The sequence below is a fragment of the Trichomonas vaginalis genome, chromosome III, assembly GCF_026262505.1.
Source record: "Trichomonas vaginalis G3 chromosome III, whole genome shotgun sequence".
Classification (NCBI taxonomy): Eukaryota; Parabasalia; order Trichomonadida; family Trichomonadidae; genus Trichomonas; species Trichomonas vaginalis.
The window spans coordinates 13,514,095-13,529,899 of NC_067205.1; the positions used below are offsets into that span (position 1 = coordinate 13,514,095).

Sequence of the window (15,805 nt, forward strand, 5' to 3'; positions counted from 1 at the left end):
GTTGACCATATAACATTACAAGACCTCAAAATATCAAGGTGTCAAATGTGAAGTGTTGCAAGGATACTATTACGATGGAAACAGAGATATTAGAATAAGAGATGAAGTAAAGAAGTTGTTTGAGTTAAGGTTAAAGTATAAGAAAGAAGGAAATCCTTTGCAAGAAAATATAAAGCTCATTCTGAACAGTATTTATGGCAAAACTATTCTATCTCCTATTGAGTCAAAAATAACCATAGTAGATGACAAAGATGCTATAAGATATGCCATCAGAAACTACAACCATATAGTGAAGTTCGAAGGTTTGGATGGTTCAGATAAAACTATTTTCAAGCTAACGAAAAGCATTTGCAGACACTTTAACTTCTGTCCACTTGGTGTTAACATTCTGTCTATGTCGAAGAGAATAATGTGTGAAGTATTCTGTACTGCTGAGGACTTAGGAATGGACATCTTTTATAGCGATACGGACAGTATGCATCTCTACATGAAGATATCCCTCGTTTAGCTGAAGAGTTTGAGAAACGTTATGGAAGAGTTCTCATTGGTAAAAACCTTGGTCAATTTCATAGCGACTTTGCAGAAATCACAAAAGATAAACAAAGTTTAGCATACAAGTCAATATTTTGTGAAAGAAGACTTACATAGACTTACTCACGAATGATTTAAATGAAGTTGCATTTCACTGCAGAATGAAAGGCGTGAAGCAAGATGTTATTGCTTTAACCGCTAATGAAATGTTTCCTGACTCTGTTCAGTGTTTCTATGATGAAGATAAAGGTTTAATGGTTCCGCAAGGAACATATGACAAAGACTCTGAGTTCAGTTTAATGAAACTTTACAAAGCACTTTATGACGGTCAGAGATTGGATTTGACTTATGTAAGTCATGTCAACCTTGCTTTGAAGAGAAGTTTAACTTCTCAATAACGACTAAAACAAGCTTTATTCGTAAGTTGAAGTTCTGAGGTCATTTATTTTTGTCAGTAATGAGGTCATTCGTGATAAAAATAAGCCGCTAGCGGCAAGGGCGAAGCCCATGTGGTCATTTACAATACTGCGATGGTAGAGTTTAAGAGTTGTGCTTCAATGTAGAGACAGTCCTTATGGTCTGGAGGTAAGAACACTGGGCAGTTATGGTCATGAGTTGAGAACATGTCTATCCAAAACTCACGATTGAAGCCAGTTAATTTATAATATTTAGGGTTAGGAAGTGGTGAAGTTCTTGTATGACCAATGAACTCATTTTCAACTCCCTTACTTAAGTTTGAATATAATATAGCTTGCTTTCTATCCCAAATGCCAGGTGTTACAATCTTTGAAAATTCATTTTTCCTCGGAAGCATTGCATAATAATTGAAAACATTCTTGAAGTCTTCATTGAGTTCAGAGATTTGAAATCTTATACGTAATGGATTTTCTTTCTCTTTAGCGACTTCATTGAATGGTGAGAATACAACAAACTGACAGTCATGTGTTCCATCTTCATTTTCATTAAATTCATAATGAAAGTCTATAAGTTGTGGCTGACTACCTTCTTCTTTCAGTTGTGCAAGAAACTCACGTAAAGGCTGTAAAGTTTGTACTTCAATGTTAAACTTTTTCTCGAACATTTTCATTAAATGAAATCATACATTGTTGCAATGTTGTATCGTCTTTAAAGTATTTGTATATGTGAATGTTTTGGGCGCTTAAAGACTGTTCGTCATTTTCTATCTCGACTTGAAGTATAAAGTCAACCTTTCTGAAAGCACGTGTTATATACATAATTTGTTATGCCAATGTACTTCTCTTCATTTATGTTCACAATCCAGTCTGTTGGAAACTTAAACGTTACTCTGTTCCCCTTTATTTTGACGTCAGGGTTTTCACTACTGAACGCAACAGATAAAGGTATTTGTCTATACATTTAATTCGGATAAAAATAACCATTTACTCTTTCTTGCTTCAGCTTCTTCTCTAGCTTTCTTCGCCAGCAAACGTGGGGTTCTTTTGTCTTCCAGCAGCTAATGCAGCAAGTTGTTTTTCACTAAGTTTTCTCTTTGGTCTTCTTCTGGCTTTTGTTCTTGTTTTTGTTCCGTCAGTTCGGAATAAAATTTGCTCACGAATTTCTTTCTTCAATGCTTCAACATCTATGACCCCTTGGGTCTTGTCCGTAGGGCTTGTCTGAGTCATTTGACTGCAGATAAAAACAAAAAAAACTTTAACCGATGTAAAATGAGCTTGTCAAAATCAGAGCGAGAGTCTATTATATTAAATGACGCAAGAGGAATACAACATCCTTTCTATTACGTAAGTCAGAGTAAAGATGGTAAAATATACGTAAGAAAAAGAAAGGTTCCATTAGCGAATGCAGAAAGCGACAACATTAAGGTGTGATATGGCAAGGATGAAGTCCATATAAAACCTTCTGTTCAAACTGAGCCACCAATAGAACAGAAGAAAGAAGCCAGATGTTCTTTCAATAACGAACCAAGCTTATTGCAAAGTTCGTGAATTTCATTGAAAAGCAAACGAGTCAAAGAACCCTGACCCACCAGTGAAAGAAGTTGAGACAAAAGAGAATGTACAGTTCATTGAAAATGTCAAGAAACAACTTCCACCACGAATGCCAAGAAGAGAGTGAGAATAATGAAGTAAATAGATATTTTTATCTGAAGTAAATACATGCAGAACGAACAAGCTAAACGCAATTTACTCCAGCAGAGCATATTCATCAGATTCGCTCATATTTCGATATCATAGACAATGCAGTTCAAATTGGTGACACTAATAGAAAATATTTCTGACGCAAAGATTCCATCACAACCTGGAACTGCTAAAGATAACACATGGGTAACATTCAATCTCTCACCTCCTGGTGAAAATATGTTGGACCTTTACAATACATTCATTACGTATAAAATGGAAGGTCAATTTATTGTAGATAAAGAAATTGGTTCAGGTTCCAATAAAACAAACCCACCAGGATTTTGGATTGGTTTCGATGACGCTTTCTATGCAGTTGCTGGATATCAAATCCTTGCAAATGGTCGTATCGTATATTCTCAAGACAACGCAAGAGAAGAAGCATATATAACTTCAACTCACAAACTACCGAACAAATAAAGAAAGTAGATGTTTTCTCAAAGACTCGACATGAAGATGTATGGAGTCATTCGGGAACATGCAGAACAGGACAAATTGTTAGTGGTCCAATTACAGCAGGAAAATCATTTGATTTTAAGCTTCGTTTAAGAATTCCTGTTAGAAGATTCCTTCCATTAGAAGCTATTCGATTTATTCCAGCTTTTGGAGGAAACGTTCAGCTTAAAGTAAAGTTCAGTAGCGACGCGCTTACAATGCACATCTATATCTGTAAATGATATCATTGCTTTCAATCCAACTCTTAAAGTTGCATTTGCTTCAGATTCAAATCCACCGACAAATAAATTTGTTCCATGGAATGAACCATTCACTATGAAACGAAGGCAATAGAAGCTAGTGGAACATTTACTATTACAACTGAACCCAGCAACTATTTCGAATAAAGATGGATTTTAATGAATGTTTCATTCATCCAAAAATCATTCTCTTTAGACCCTAACATTTATACAGAACTTGTAGAACATTATACAAACGAGGCTTTATGTTTTCCTGTTAAAGTTATGGATTGGATTCCTATGGACGGTTCATTCTCAAAGAATACAGATAGTTCAAGTGCAACATTTACAGCAGCTTATACGCCTATTAATGTTAAAAGTATTTGGGCACTATTTAGAAAGAAAGACAACTATTATGTTAATTTTGAGAACCCTAAGTTTAAATATCTTCAGCTTTCCATGGGAGCTTATGGAAATATGCCTGCAGAACCTGAAAAATCATATGGACCTGTATTTTATGAAATGGTTTGCGAACGCTTGCAATACAAACAATGATATGATTGGATTTAATGAAGATGTTATGAGGTCATTGGTGGATGATGGTAGTGTGGAACATAAATGGGATAGCTATGACAACACACATTTCTTATGTGGTTTTTCCAACAGAAGTGGACTTTTGCTTCCAGCAAGGTCAAACATCTACTGCTCCAATAACATACAAATTGTCTGTTAAAGGACCTATTGAACTAGCAACTGAAAATGTACCAAAGCCACTTATTGGATTTATGAGGGATTGTTGCTTTGCCATTCAGGTGCGTGCTAATGGCATCCCATAATAAGATTAGATGACTATAACTTAGCTACGGACGACAGTGAGGAATAAAGGATGAACGTTTATTTTTAAAGCTTATAAATGAGTTCTTCATCAAGCTCTCGTGAACCTTCACCATCTATGAAACAAACTTTACCAAACGATTATGGAGCACCTATTGAATATTTCTTACGAGCTGCACAATGGCAAAGAGCAGTCTCACCAAGGTTAGGTGTTCCACCAGCTCCTGTCAAAAATAGCATTTGGTCAAGTCCTTATATAAGATATGGTCTCCCACTAGGTTTGCTAGCTACAGCAGGAGCAGTTATGATGTTGAAAAGAAATAAAGCAAATGTTGTAAATAATACTGAAGTAGCTGAAGTTAAACAAACTCCAACACCTTCGCCAAAACCAACGTCAAAACCAACGCCTTCACAAGCAAAACCTTCAATGACTCCTGAACCTATGGAAGTACAAACTCCTATTCAAAAGTCAACTCCTAAACCGACTCCAACGTTTAAACCAGAACCTACTCCTCAAATAAATCGTAAAACTCCTGCGTTTCCTTACTGAAAAAAATAACGTTATTTTTATTTAATATTAAAATTTTTATTTGATTGAAATGACGACTAAAGTCACTGAAGCAATGAAACAAAGTTTTTGGTAGAATACATTAAATCAGGAACTATTCCAGAAGGTTTTTACATTCATACTATGAAGGATGGTAGAGTTCAGTTTAGAAAAATAAAGCAACCATTAGATAAAGAAGGAATTTTGAGAAAGATTAAACTTCATGAGGACAACATTGCTGAACTTAAGAAGAAGCTAGAAGAGTTGGAGAAAGCAGACGACAGTGAGGAATAAAATATTTCATTAGTTTTATTTTTACTGAAAATTTTTATTTTTATATAAATGACGAAAACTAATGAGATAACAAACTACAACGGTCATGAGTTCAAGAATTTGTTCTTCGTTCCTCGTGAAAATACATTCTATCAGATACGAGGGAGAAAGGGTAAAGTTAGTTTGAGCGTTTATGACAATAAACATAATGGGAGATATATAAAAGCAATAGATACAAACGGTAAACGTGTTTCATTACATTTGTCAAAACTTACTAACATTTATTTTGACAGCGACTTTGACTCAGACGATTGGAGTGACAGCAGCGATACTGAAGAATATGAACTATTGTGTGAAGCACAGCAATGGGAAGCGCTGCAATACTTTTGTAAATGAGAACATTAGTGGGAACGTTAGTGAGAACGTTTATTTTTTCATTAGTGAAGTCGTTAGCGAAAATGTTAGTGAGGTGAAGTGGCTGGCGGTTTTGTAAATATTTAAGGTTAAGTTAGTGTTGTCGTTTGTGTTGTAAAATATACGTCAGTGGTTTTGTAAAGTGTCAAACCGTTATCTTGGGTAAGGTGGAACGCAGTGCCGCCGTACCCAAGATAGGGATACTAACTGAGTGTATATGAACTGTTCATAGATGAAACTGACTTTGTGTCATTAGATGAAAAGTCTTTATATGATGAATATAAACAATATTGTCAAGAATATGGTTATATGGCAGCTTCTAAACGTACATTCTTGGCAAATGTCAAAAGTCTTTTAGATGTTCAGAATGGTGTATATACAAAGAAAATTTTTTCTGAGTAAATTTTAAAAAAATATTTTTTTATCCGATAGAAAAGATGACGAAATATATTTCAGTAAACAAGTACATGTCAGGACTTAAAGAAGAACTAGACCCATTCACATATTTGAATGTTTACTTCTACCATTTTGAAAAGTCTTCATTCAGCAAAGTTTGGAACATCGAACCAGTTAAGTTTGCTATTGTGACTAAAAATGGTGCGAAATTTGAAGACTTAGACATAGAAGGTTTGTTAACAGTCAAAGAAAGTTTTGACAGAAGGTTCTCAAACCTTAAAGAAGGCAAAGCATACAAACTTGTTATACCTTATGAACCAAAGAAGACAGACGACTATGAATATTATGAGTCTAAAGTTGTAGAAGTTCAAGGTAAATTGGGTAAAAAGATTTTAGAGTCTAAGCCAGTGTTTACTCCTAAAGAGGAAGAGAACATTGACATTGACCCAGAAATGTTCTAAAAATAAAATTTTATTTTTACATGTCAAATTTCTTTTTCTCTGGAACTGGTTCAGGTTCTTTCTTCTCTTCTACTTTTTTCTCTTTCTTTTCTTTCTTCTTCTTCTCTGGTGGAGATATGTCAAATTTCTCAGAACCATATCTATGTAAAAGTTCTTTGTCCTTTAATAGCTCATCTATTCTGTTTTCTATTTCATCTTTAAGAACAGCGCATGTGTCTTCTTTGCATTCTAAGAACTTTTGTTGGACTTCATCTTTCCAATCGGCGTCATCTCTGTCAACAAGTCTGTCATTGACAAATTTTAAGACTGCTCTTTGTAATGTTTTATGGTTCTTGTCATATTCCCAGAAACAGAACTTTAGAACAAATTCACCTTTCTTGTTTACACTATGTAAGATTTTATGGTCTACAGATGTTTTGCTGTCAAAAAGCTTGTCTCGAATATAGATAGCGAAATCGCTAGACATTTTCTAAAAGATAAAAATTTTAATTTTTCTAAAAATATGTTAGAAAAAAGTTTGCTGACATTGACAAGAAATTTGAGAATGTTTTAAATAAGAACAAGAGGAAGTTAGAAAATGCTCAGATAAAGCCTATACATGACAAGTTCTTATTTGCTCAGAATGGTATAACAGGTCTAATTGCACCACCTGGGTCTGGTAAGACTTTCACTTATCTTAAAATGGCTGCACAACAACAAGAACTAGATGAGAAGAACCCATTCTATGAGTTAGTAGTCATTTGTAGTACTTCTGGTCAATTTGACCAAACCGTCAATTTGTTCAAAGATATTATAAAGAAGTCTAAGTTAGTATGTATAAAGGATACTGAGTTGTTAGATTGGATAAAGAAGTACCAAAGAAGAGTTTTGAAGTATAATGCTATAAATGAGTATATAAATTCGAAGTTTAAAGACCCAAATGAGGAAATGCAGAGAATATTAGAGAAGAAACACTTCAGAAAAACAGAAAGAGATAGAATACATTTCGAAGAAATTGCAATCTTACGATTGGAAGACTTACCCTCATAGATGTCTTCTTATCTTAGATGATTTCGCCTCTCATCCTTTGTTAAAGAACAGAGAACAAGATATGTGTCGAATTCTTAAGAAGCTCAGACACTTTAACATCTCAGTTGTCATTTGTGTACAGACAGCAAAGAGTTTAAGTAAGGATGTTAAAAGAATACTTACTGACATAATACTTTTCCCCGGATTGTCCGAAGACGATTTCATGGAACTTATGAAAGAGTCCATGGCAGGTAAGTTTGACAGACATGAACTATGGGAGAAGTACAAAGTCATACAAGACCCTCATACTTCTTTCAGAATTCATATCTACGCAAACAAAGTTCAAATTGTATGAATTCAAGCTTGAAAAATCATTATTTTTGTGCTGAATTCAATAAAAATAATTTTAGGGTAGATGGGTATATCTAACCCGATTTCTAACCTCATTTCTACCCTCATGAATTTTCATGAATTTTATATATTAATGTTTTCGTTAAGCCACTTTGTGCCGTCAGTCAGTTAATGAAATTTACACCAAAAATATATTTTAGGGTAGATGGTTAGATCTAACCCGATTTCTACCCCAGTTATTTTATAAACGTTTTACATGGTAAACGTTATTTTTGGAATTTTGTGAAAACTCAACGGTTTGACACGTGCCCTAAAAATTATTTTACTCAGAATTTTGTGCTGAATTCAATAAAAATAATTTTAGGGTAGATGGGTATATCTAACCCGATATCTATCCTCATTTCTACCCTCATTATTTATAACCGTTTTACATGGTAAACGTTATGAATTCGTGAGACTCTAAACAGTTTTGTAGCTTCTATTTCTTCGCTGAGGATATCAAAAATGTTAACAATGCCGAAAGTTTCTTTATACTTCTTCTTGACGTCAGATAGAAGGAAATCGTCAGCAGTTGGATAGTTTTTGTTCAGAAATGCTAACATGTCCATTTTATTTTCTGCTGGTTTCTCTGCTTCTTTCTTTAAGTCAGCATAGTCGTTTCTCATTCGTTCTATCTCTTTGACGGAGTAGTTATATTTCCTCATTGCTGCTTTACATTTAGAACATTGCGGATTCATTTTTGCGTTATACATTGAAATAAAACCAGCTAGAACAACCAAGGCGTCAATGGTTTTCTTTAAATCTGAAGCAGTTGGTTTTATCTGTTCATTCCATACCTTACCTCTTCTATCTTTATCTCTTATCTGCCATACACATTTTGCAACTAATGAAACAAAGTTGTCGTATGTCTTAAACTCCCCCGATTTATATATGTCAGAGATGTTCTTATATACCATGTCGCAATCTTTGTCCATAACTTTATGGTTGCAATGATATCCTAGAAACTCATAATTTACCTTTCGTATGAACTTCTTTATTTCTACTGAGTCAGTTGGTTTCACTTCTATTTCATCGAATTCATGAATAGTGAGCTTTTGTTGTTGGATTTCAGGCAATTTGGGTAAATGGTCAATAATGTCCTGCATGTCATAAAGATATTCTTCATTTTCTTCATCCTGTGCGGTACAGTCTAAATTACTTGTTAAAAGTTCCTGCTTAATTTTTTGTATTTCTGTTCCAAAACTATATGAAGAAGGAATGAAGTTTTTCATCTCTACTAACATAGATGTTGGATTCATGACTAACGAGTTTGGTGCTGTTGTTGTTTGAATTGTTGTTGTGCCGATTGTTGAAATCATATCTTTTATACAAAATAAAAAAATAAATAAAAATAAAGTTAGTTTTATTTTTTATTTCGGGAAAATTCATGAAAATTCAAGAGGGTAGAAATCGGGTTAGATCTAACCATCTACCCTAAAAATTATTTTTGCTGAATTCAGCAACAAAATGAACGAGGTCAGGATGTATGTAAATACCTTTGAATTCATTTATAACGCCCTTAGTAAGCTCATAAAATGCTTGTTTTGAGGTCGAGCCACTTTTGGCTCCACCGTATTCTTTCAACCAAAACTCAAGAATTTCCTGCATGAATTTTGTATAAAAAGCAACAGTCCGAATTCCGGCGGTTGCTATATTCTTCACAAAATGCCTTATAATACTCTTCCCAGGACTTATTTTCCAACAACTTTCTAAAGTCTTTCCTAAACTGCTGACACATATTTGTTGCATTAATGTAACTATCCTTGTCTCTACGTAAGACTTCAATACCGTTATAAGTGCCTTTTGTGAATGTTTCGCCATTAGATTTGTTCGTGAACGTTTTTGCTTCGACTGACATTACTGTTCTTACATACAAAATAAAAAAATAAATAAAAATAAAGTTAGTTTTATTTTTTCTATCTTAAGGAAATTCATGAAAATTCATGAGGGTAGAAATGAGGGTAGATATCGGGTTAGATCTAACCATCTACCCTAAACATTATTTTTTGGTCCGGGAACAACTTTCTCTCAATTGGAGCTGTAGCATACTCTTTGCGTAAGAGGTTCAGCCCTTCTTCGAAGTCTTGGTCTCTCTTCGATTGAGATTGGAATTGGAATTGCTGGGGTGGAGCTTGCTGGAACAACCAAGGGTTGGGGAAGTAAGGCATAGGCTGAGGAGGGTAGTTCGGGAAGCCTTGTGGTGGGTAGTAACCTTGAGGTGGAAATTGGTAGTAATTCGGAGGTACTTGCTGGAACTGAGGTTGCTGAGGAGACTGTTGTGGTTCTGCAGCTTTCGGTTCTTCTGGCTTTGGAAGGCATTCAGGAAGAGGAACGTCAGTCATCCGTTTGTGTCCTGTCGGAAGGAAAAATTTTTCCTGTCGGAAGGGAAAACTTTTCCTGTCGGAAGGAAAAACTTTTTCTGTCGGAAGGAAAAACATTTTCTGAAGTTCGACCAAAAAGTTCTCAATTTTCGAAAATTTGAATGGTTTACGGACGGACAACTGGAAGAGTTCTTCCTGTCGGAAGGAAAAAATTTTCCCTTTGTCGGGAAAATATTTTCCTGTCGGATGGAAGAACTTGGAATGCAAGAAAGACTTGACGAGGCAATTTACCTCATTGAACTTAACGAGCTTGTTAAAGACTTCCTCAGGCAGAATGTAAAAGGCAAGCTTGTTAACGGTTGGTTGTCTGGAAGAGGTGCGCTGAAAATCGAAATTGAAACCGGAATTCCAATTCAAATACCAGAAAACACTCCTGTAGACGACATAAAGGACGCCAAAAGAGAAGCTCTTGTTAAGTTCCTAAACAAACGTCCTTGGATAAAAATACCAAACAAGGAGAACCCCCTACCCCATATGAAATTGGCAATTCAGTCTCTCCTTCACTTCTCTGGTCAGCCGTTCTACATAACCTCAGAAGGCGACATTCAGCCAGTTCAGTAAACATCTCATTTTAACTCACTTTTTTTATGTTTTTTGTGAAAGTGTCAAAAATAAATTGTTTTCATGAGTTTTCTACGATGTTAGAAAAAATGTTATTTTCTAATATCTTCACATTCAATACTTTTTCAGCACTTTTCCGTAGTTATATATGAAAGACAATTCGAGATAAAAGTCATAGTACAATGGAATAATATGTTGCACACCATTTGTTGTGAACCAAACTTGAAAGTCAGAGAAACTGTTACTAGGTGGTTCGTAGAATTTAGAAGCAAAGTCATAAAGGTCCTTACCAATACATAGAAAACTATTGTTGCTTGAACTGAAACTTGCATGACACATAACATTTTGAGGGTCAAACACGTTTCTATAAACCATCAAATCTGCTGGTGGAAGTATAAATTTAAATGGACCATCTGGTGGTAATGGTTCGTTCTGGTTTAGTAACCGAAGAAATTGTGCCCAAGAACGTTTGTCTACTTCCCAAAATAAAAACTCTGTATCTCTTGGAGGGTTAATTTCAATCTTTTGAAATGAAACGGTGGAGTTCATCTTGTCATATTCTAGTTTCAGATAGTATGTTACATTTAGTAAAGAGTCGTATTTTTCTTGAAATTCCCAATAATATTTGTTCATTTGAGTTTGAAAGTCATCTAGAGTTTTCTCAAGACTTTCGTCTGAACGAACTGTAAAGATTTTCATTTCGTCAAATTTGTCTATTAGACCATCAGGACCTTCATACTGCCCATGAAAATATACTGCGAACATAAATGCGTTAGTTCTATTTGAAAACAAAACTCTTCTAAATCCTATTGCCTTTGCATCTGAAGGACTTTGAAGCCAACGAATTGGATAGTCAAACCTGTATGCTCGGGATGAAATTTCTTCATCTGAAATAGTCCTACCAGCATTTGTAAAGATATAGTCTAACGGTTTTGTATCTGCTACTTTTGTTCTTCGTTTTTCAACCTGAAGCATTTAATATATGTAAAAATATATTGTTTTAAAATGGTATGCCATATAGCTTCTTGAATTTGTTAAGAAGTATTTGAACGTATTTTCCATCTGTATCTCTAGTGTTTACATAAGCATAGCCCGACTTAGTAAAATATACTTGTAATTTCCTATAGTTTACGCCGGTATAAAAGTAGAAAGAGTCTTGTTCTTCGCTATAGTAGTAAAACTCAAACGTATGCTTGCCATAGTCTGTAATTTCAATTGTTTCATCTTCTAGTTCGTCGACAAATTCGAATACAATATCTCCAAATTTGCCTTTGTTCTTATTGTTTTCAGAACGAGTGACCCAACGTAAGTTTTCAAGTCTATTGTCGTTTCTTATATGGTTTATATGGTCTACAAAAGGTAAATTGTTAGGATTCAGTATAAAATGAGTTGCAATGACAACATGTTTAAGATAGTGTTTTCCACTCATCTTCATAATAGCATATCCGTCATTTCGCTCCCATTCGCTTAAAACTCTTTTTGTCTTTTTGTTTCTGACTTCAAATGACTCACAACAGTGAATTTCATATTTCTCATCTAACAAACAAGTTTCCCAACGGTCTTCTCCAACAAACTCAGCGTACATTTCAAATAAAATAAAAAAATGTCACTTTTTAAAAAATAAATTTTTTATTTCATGCAATGTTTTATTTCTGTGCCGTCTTCAAGTATGCCCCAGTACTTACACTTGGAGAGGACATGAACTTCGGAAAATACCTTATCTAGCTTAAAACAGCCCATCTTTTCACCGACCATTCCCATTTCAATGAGTTTGTTGTATCCTTCTTCGTTCGTCATGAGTGCGTCAATGTTCTCATAGTAAACCTTGACTTTCGATTTGACTTCCGAGAAGAACTCATTGTAGTTGTCAAGGACTGCCTTTGCGAACTGAGGGTAAGACCAATGTTCGACAATAGGTTTTAATGTGGTTACTAAGCCACTTTGACCTTGAGTGAATTCGTACTTCAAAACAAAAGGAGAAAACCTTTCAACAAAGTTGTCGACCTTCTCATAATGTTTACTCTTCATCTCTTGAGGTTTCTTAATGGAATATCCCCATGTCGAATTCATAAGCAATTTGAGTGTCATTGCAAGTTTGGGGTTTGAAGCTTTCCTAATATCATACAGTTGTTGTATGACTTTTCCAACTGTATAGTTCCTTCCCGGGAACTCACCATCTTCGTTTGGAATTCCAGTCGGAATATATTGGACAAACCTCATGTATGCAGCGTTAAGGTCGACATAGTATATCTTTTCATCTGAGTCGAACTTGTCGCAACCAATTGGTCCAGTTTGTGGAAATTCAAGTGAGTCTCTTATCTTCTGAGAAACTTCTCCTGTTATCTCATAAACATCGTCGAAGCAACCTGTTTCATATAAAACCTTCTGACCTAACTCAGATGCTCTCCAATACAATTTGACGTTAATTGGATGTCTCAATGGAAGTTTGTTTATAGCATCTTGAAGTTCTTGCAACCTCATTGGAAGTTCTTCTGGTTCAGGTTGGTATCCGAACATACCAACCCCTTGTGGAATTGTGTACTTCTTTTGTACTAGAACTTTGTCTGGAACAACTTTTGGTCTTGCTAACAATGAAAAGTTTGTTTCGTCTTTTGGTACAAAAGTTTCTGTCAGCTTGTCATCTGGAATTGGTTCCAACAAACCTTTCTCGAAAAGAATGTTTACAGCTCTGACAATGTTGCACTTACTTTTACCAAAGAATGGGTTTGTAAGACTTTCGTTCAACATGAAGTGGTTGTGGACAATTACAATCTTCAACCATGGTAAGTCTTTGTCAACAACATAGTCATCATGTGAAGAACCTTTAGCTGTAGGTATGTTGACTCGGATATTGACATTTGCCAACGGTGCAATTTTTGCCAATTGACCTCTGAGAATGTACCTTGTCTTCACACATGACTCAAGATACTTCATCTTCTCATCTGTAACAAGACCAGAGTTCCTGAGACATGTAAGAATACAAGGTTCATTGACAATTGTTTCAATTGAATTGTAAATTCCATACCTTGTCAAGTCAATGTCAGACTTATTTATGAACGGGAAGTATCCAGCATGTTGTCTGACTGCTTGAGGGTTAGGTTGGTACCATTCGAACTTGACACTTGCAATTCCTTCAATTGCATTCAAAATGTCTGAGTCGGAGTCAACCATTTGTTCTCTCTTTGTAGTCTTGAAAGCGTCAAGAAGTTTTGCGGCTGTTTGTTCATTGCTATGTGCATAGTAAATGTGACCATCCAAATCTGTTATGGTCAATCTGAGATTGTGTCCTTTCTTATTTCCGTCTTGAATTGCAGCAAGTACTCCCATGAACCCTTCTTTGTTCTTTCCTTCGTCAAAGTTTACTGTAAAGGTTCGACCAGATGTAATTTGACTTCTAACTTCACGATACTTTTCATATGCATATCTTGTTCTTTCCATGGGAGCATGTGCGTCTTCACCTTTTCCTTTTTTCCTTCTCAAAGGATGCAATTGTTCGTCATGTTTCCAGTAGAATCTGGCAAAGCCGTCGTGTCCTTCAACTTGAGGTTCACTAACATCGAAAGGCATGTCCATAAGACGTTCTTCTTCTAACCTCTCTAGTCTGTTTGGATAATTGGCACGTGCTGTTTCCAAATCCATTTCGTAGCGAAGACCAGACAATTTGTCATAGACTTTTATGTATGGCAGTCCCAACGGGAACCGCGGTAATTTACCGAGGTTTCCGCACACCGGTTCCTTTTTTTAGGAATTTTTTAGATTAAAAAATATGCTTTGTAAATCATTTTTTGTAAATCGGCAAAAATTTGGAAATATTCTGACGACAATAAATCTGGGAATAGTATTTTAAATACGAGAACAACCTATTTAAAAGTGTTTCGCTCGATTTTGTATAATTTCAAATTTTCGCATATAGCTTTCCGTGAATTACCGTGATTTTACCGCCACATCAATAGTTTACGACACTTTTTCCGTAAATTGAGTAGTTTACTGCACTTTTTCCGTAAAATTGAGTTACGGGAATCCGTAAGATTACCGTACCTCACTTCTAGTTGAAATAGCATTAGTATATAATAAATAGATATATTATTCATATTTTTGATTTTGAATTACGGAAAAAGTGAGTTCAGAACTTCCAATTATTATTTGATTAATTATGTTAAAAATACTATAAGGAATTAAAATACATAATGTTGAAATTTGAATTACGGAAAAAGTGAGGGTGAAAGTGAAGTGAAAAAGTAAGATATTTTTTGTTGAAATAATCATAGTTGTACAATTTTGAAACTATATGTAAAGCTATAAATTGAATAAATTCAAAAACAAAAATTGTTTATTCTTATTAATAAATTTATATTAATCAATATTTGAACAACCCGTAATTAAAATTGAATTCCTCTTAAAATTTAATCCATACGTTAATTTTTAATTTGCTCGGCGAATGCCGAGCTTCCTACTTCTCTTGTCATTCCTTCAAAAACTCTAATCTCATCGCACTTACAAATATCATGATTTGATGTATTGTCGAGAAATCTTAGACTTGTTTTCATTTGATTATAGCATTTGAAAGTCATCTCGAAAATCGATTAACAAGACAATTTCCCAAACATCTACATACAAGTAGATGATGGTAAACCCATTAGAGTTGTTTTGCTATGATTCCTCCAATCTTATGATGAGAAAAAATCATATCAAAACAGCTCTAATCGAACATTTTACACAGCTTAGCATCCAGCTAGTTCCAAGTAATGCGATTACAACATCAACGGCCAAAGCCTTTCAGAGTCCTTTAATCATTTCTTCTCATCTCAATGTGAAGTGGCCCCAAACGAACTACAAGCTGACGTTACAACGCATTACAACCCGGTTAATACGAGCATATACATTAGAGCTGCTTTGTTATGATCTCCCTCATCAATTGATGAGAGATCTCATTATGAAGCAGCTCCAATCGAACTAAAAACCTACATACAAATGAGTGAAAACAAACTCATTAGAGTTGTGTTGCTTTGATTTCTCTCATCAGAAGATGAGAGATACCAGAACAAAACAACTCTAATCAAACTTTCTACACAACTCAGCACAGTATCAATGCAAAGTAATGCGTCTGTATCGTTAACAAGCAAAGTTGTTTCGGGTCCTTCCATTTTGGAAGAATTCGGAACAACTTTGCGAATTGATA

At 34.9% G+C, this 15,805-nt stretch overlaps 9 protein-coding genes and 4 pseudogenes across 13 annotated transcripts, besides 4 other annotated features; 6 read left to right on the forward strand and 7 right to left on the reverse strand.

Moving 5' to 3' along the window:
- Window positions 1-5,638: part of a mobile genetic element that runs on past the window's edge.
- Window positions 1-15,805: part of a mobile genetic element that runs on past both edges of the window.
- On the forward strand, window positions 475-967 carry TVAGG3_0695880 (annotated as a pseudogene). The gene has a single exon. A coding segment is annotated over exon 1 (493 nt).
- On the reverse strand, window positions 1,049-1,766 carry TVAGG3_0695890 (annotated as a pseudogene). Its single transcript has one exon. A coding segment is annotated over exon 1 (718 nt).
- On the forward strand, window positions 4,275-4,745 carry TVAGG3_0695900 (repellent protein 1 family; the record flags this gene model as incomplete). The annotated part of the gene is made up of 1 exon (XM_051243204.1): window positions 4,275-4,745. The coding sequence occupies one exon, from the start codon at window positions 4,275-4,277 to the stop codon at window positions 4,743-4,745; it is 471 nt and encodes a 156-aa protein (XP_051089791.1).
- On the forward strand, window positions 4,795-5,036 carry TVAGG3_0695910 (annotated as a pseudogene). Its single transcript has one exon. A coding segment is annotated over exon 1 (242 nt).
- Window positions 5,867-6,286, forward strand: TVAGG3_0695920 (protein of unknown function, DUF4108 family; the record flags this gene model as incomplete). Its single annotated transcript, XM_051243205.1, has 1 exon — window positions 5,867-6,286. One exon carries the CDS (start codon window positions 5,867-5,869, stop codon window positions 6,284-6,286), a length of 420 nt encoding a protein of 139 aa, XP_051089792.1.
- On the reverse strand, window positions 6,303-6,752 carry TVAGG3_0695930 (uncharacterized protein; the record flags this gene model as incomplete). The annotated part of the gene is made up of 1 exon (XM_051243206.1): window positions 6,303-6,752. One exon carries the CDS (start codon window positions 6,750-6,752, stop codon window positions 6,303-6,305), a length of 450 nt encoding a protein of 149 aa, XP_051089793.1.
- On the forward strand, window positions 6,968-7,661 carry TVAGG3_0695940 (annotated as a pseudogene). The gene has a single exon. A coding segment is annotated over exon 1 (694 nt).
- On the reverse strand, window positions 8,062-9,003 carry TVAGG3_0695950 (organellar and viral DNA polymerase type B; the record flags this gene model as incomplete). The annotated part of the gene is made up of 1 exon (XM_051243207.1): window positions 8,062-9,003. The coding sequence occupies one exon, from the start codon at window positions 9,001-9,003 to the stop codon at window positions 8,062-8,064; it is 942 nt and encodes a 313-aa protein (XP_051089794.1).
- TVAGG3_0695960 (uncharacterized protein) lies at window positions 9,664-10,026 on the reverse strand (the record flags this gene model as incomplete). Its single annotated transcript, XM_051243208.1, has 1 exon — window positions 9,664-10,026. One exon carries the CDS (start codon window positions 10,024-10,026, stop codon window positions 9,664-9,666), a length of 363 nt encoding a protein of 120 aa, XP_051089795.1.
- On the forward strand, window positions 10,252-10,626 carry TVAGG3_0695970 (uncharacterized protein; the record flags this gene model as incomplete). Its single annotated transcript, XM_051243209.1, has 1 exon — window positions 10,252-10,626. The coding sequence occupies one exon, from the start codon at window positions 10,252-10,254 to the stop codon at window positions 10,624-10,626; it is 375 nt and encodes a 124-aa protein (XP_051089796.1).
- TVAGG3_0695980 (uncharacterized protein) lies at window positions 10,741-11,601 on the reverse strand (the record flags this gene model as incomplete). Its single annotated transcript, XM_051243210.1, has 1 exon — window positions 10,741-11,601. One exon carries the CDS (start codon window positions 11,599-11,601, stop codon window positions 10,741-10,743), a length of 861 nt encoding a protein of 286 aa, XP_051089797.1.
- Window positions 11,627-12,211, reverse strand: TVAGG3_0695990 (His-Me finger endonucleases family; the record flags this gene model as incomplete). The annotated part of the gene is made up of 1 exon (XM_051243211.1): window positions 11,627-12,211. One exon carries the CDS (start codon window positions 12,209-12,211, stop codon window positions 11,627-11,629), a length of 585 nt encoding a protein of 194 aa, XP_051089798.1.
- TVAGG3_0696000 (uncharacterized protein) lies at window positions 13,390-14,265 on the reverse strand (the record flags this gene model as incomplete). Its single annotated transcript, XM_051243212.1, has 1 exon — window positions 13,390-14,265. A coding segment is annotated over one exon (876 nt), but the record flags the coding sequence as incomplete, so codon positions are not given.
- Window positions 14,306-15,805: part of a mobile genetic element that runs on past the window's edge.
- Window positions 15,429-15,688: a mobile genetic element.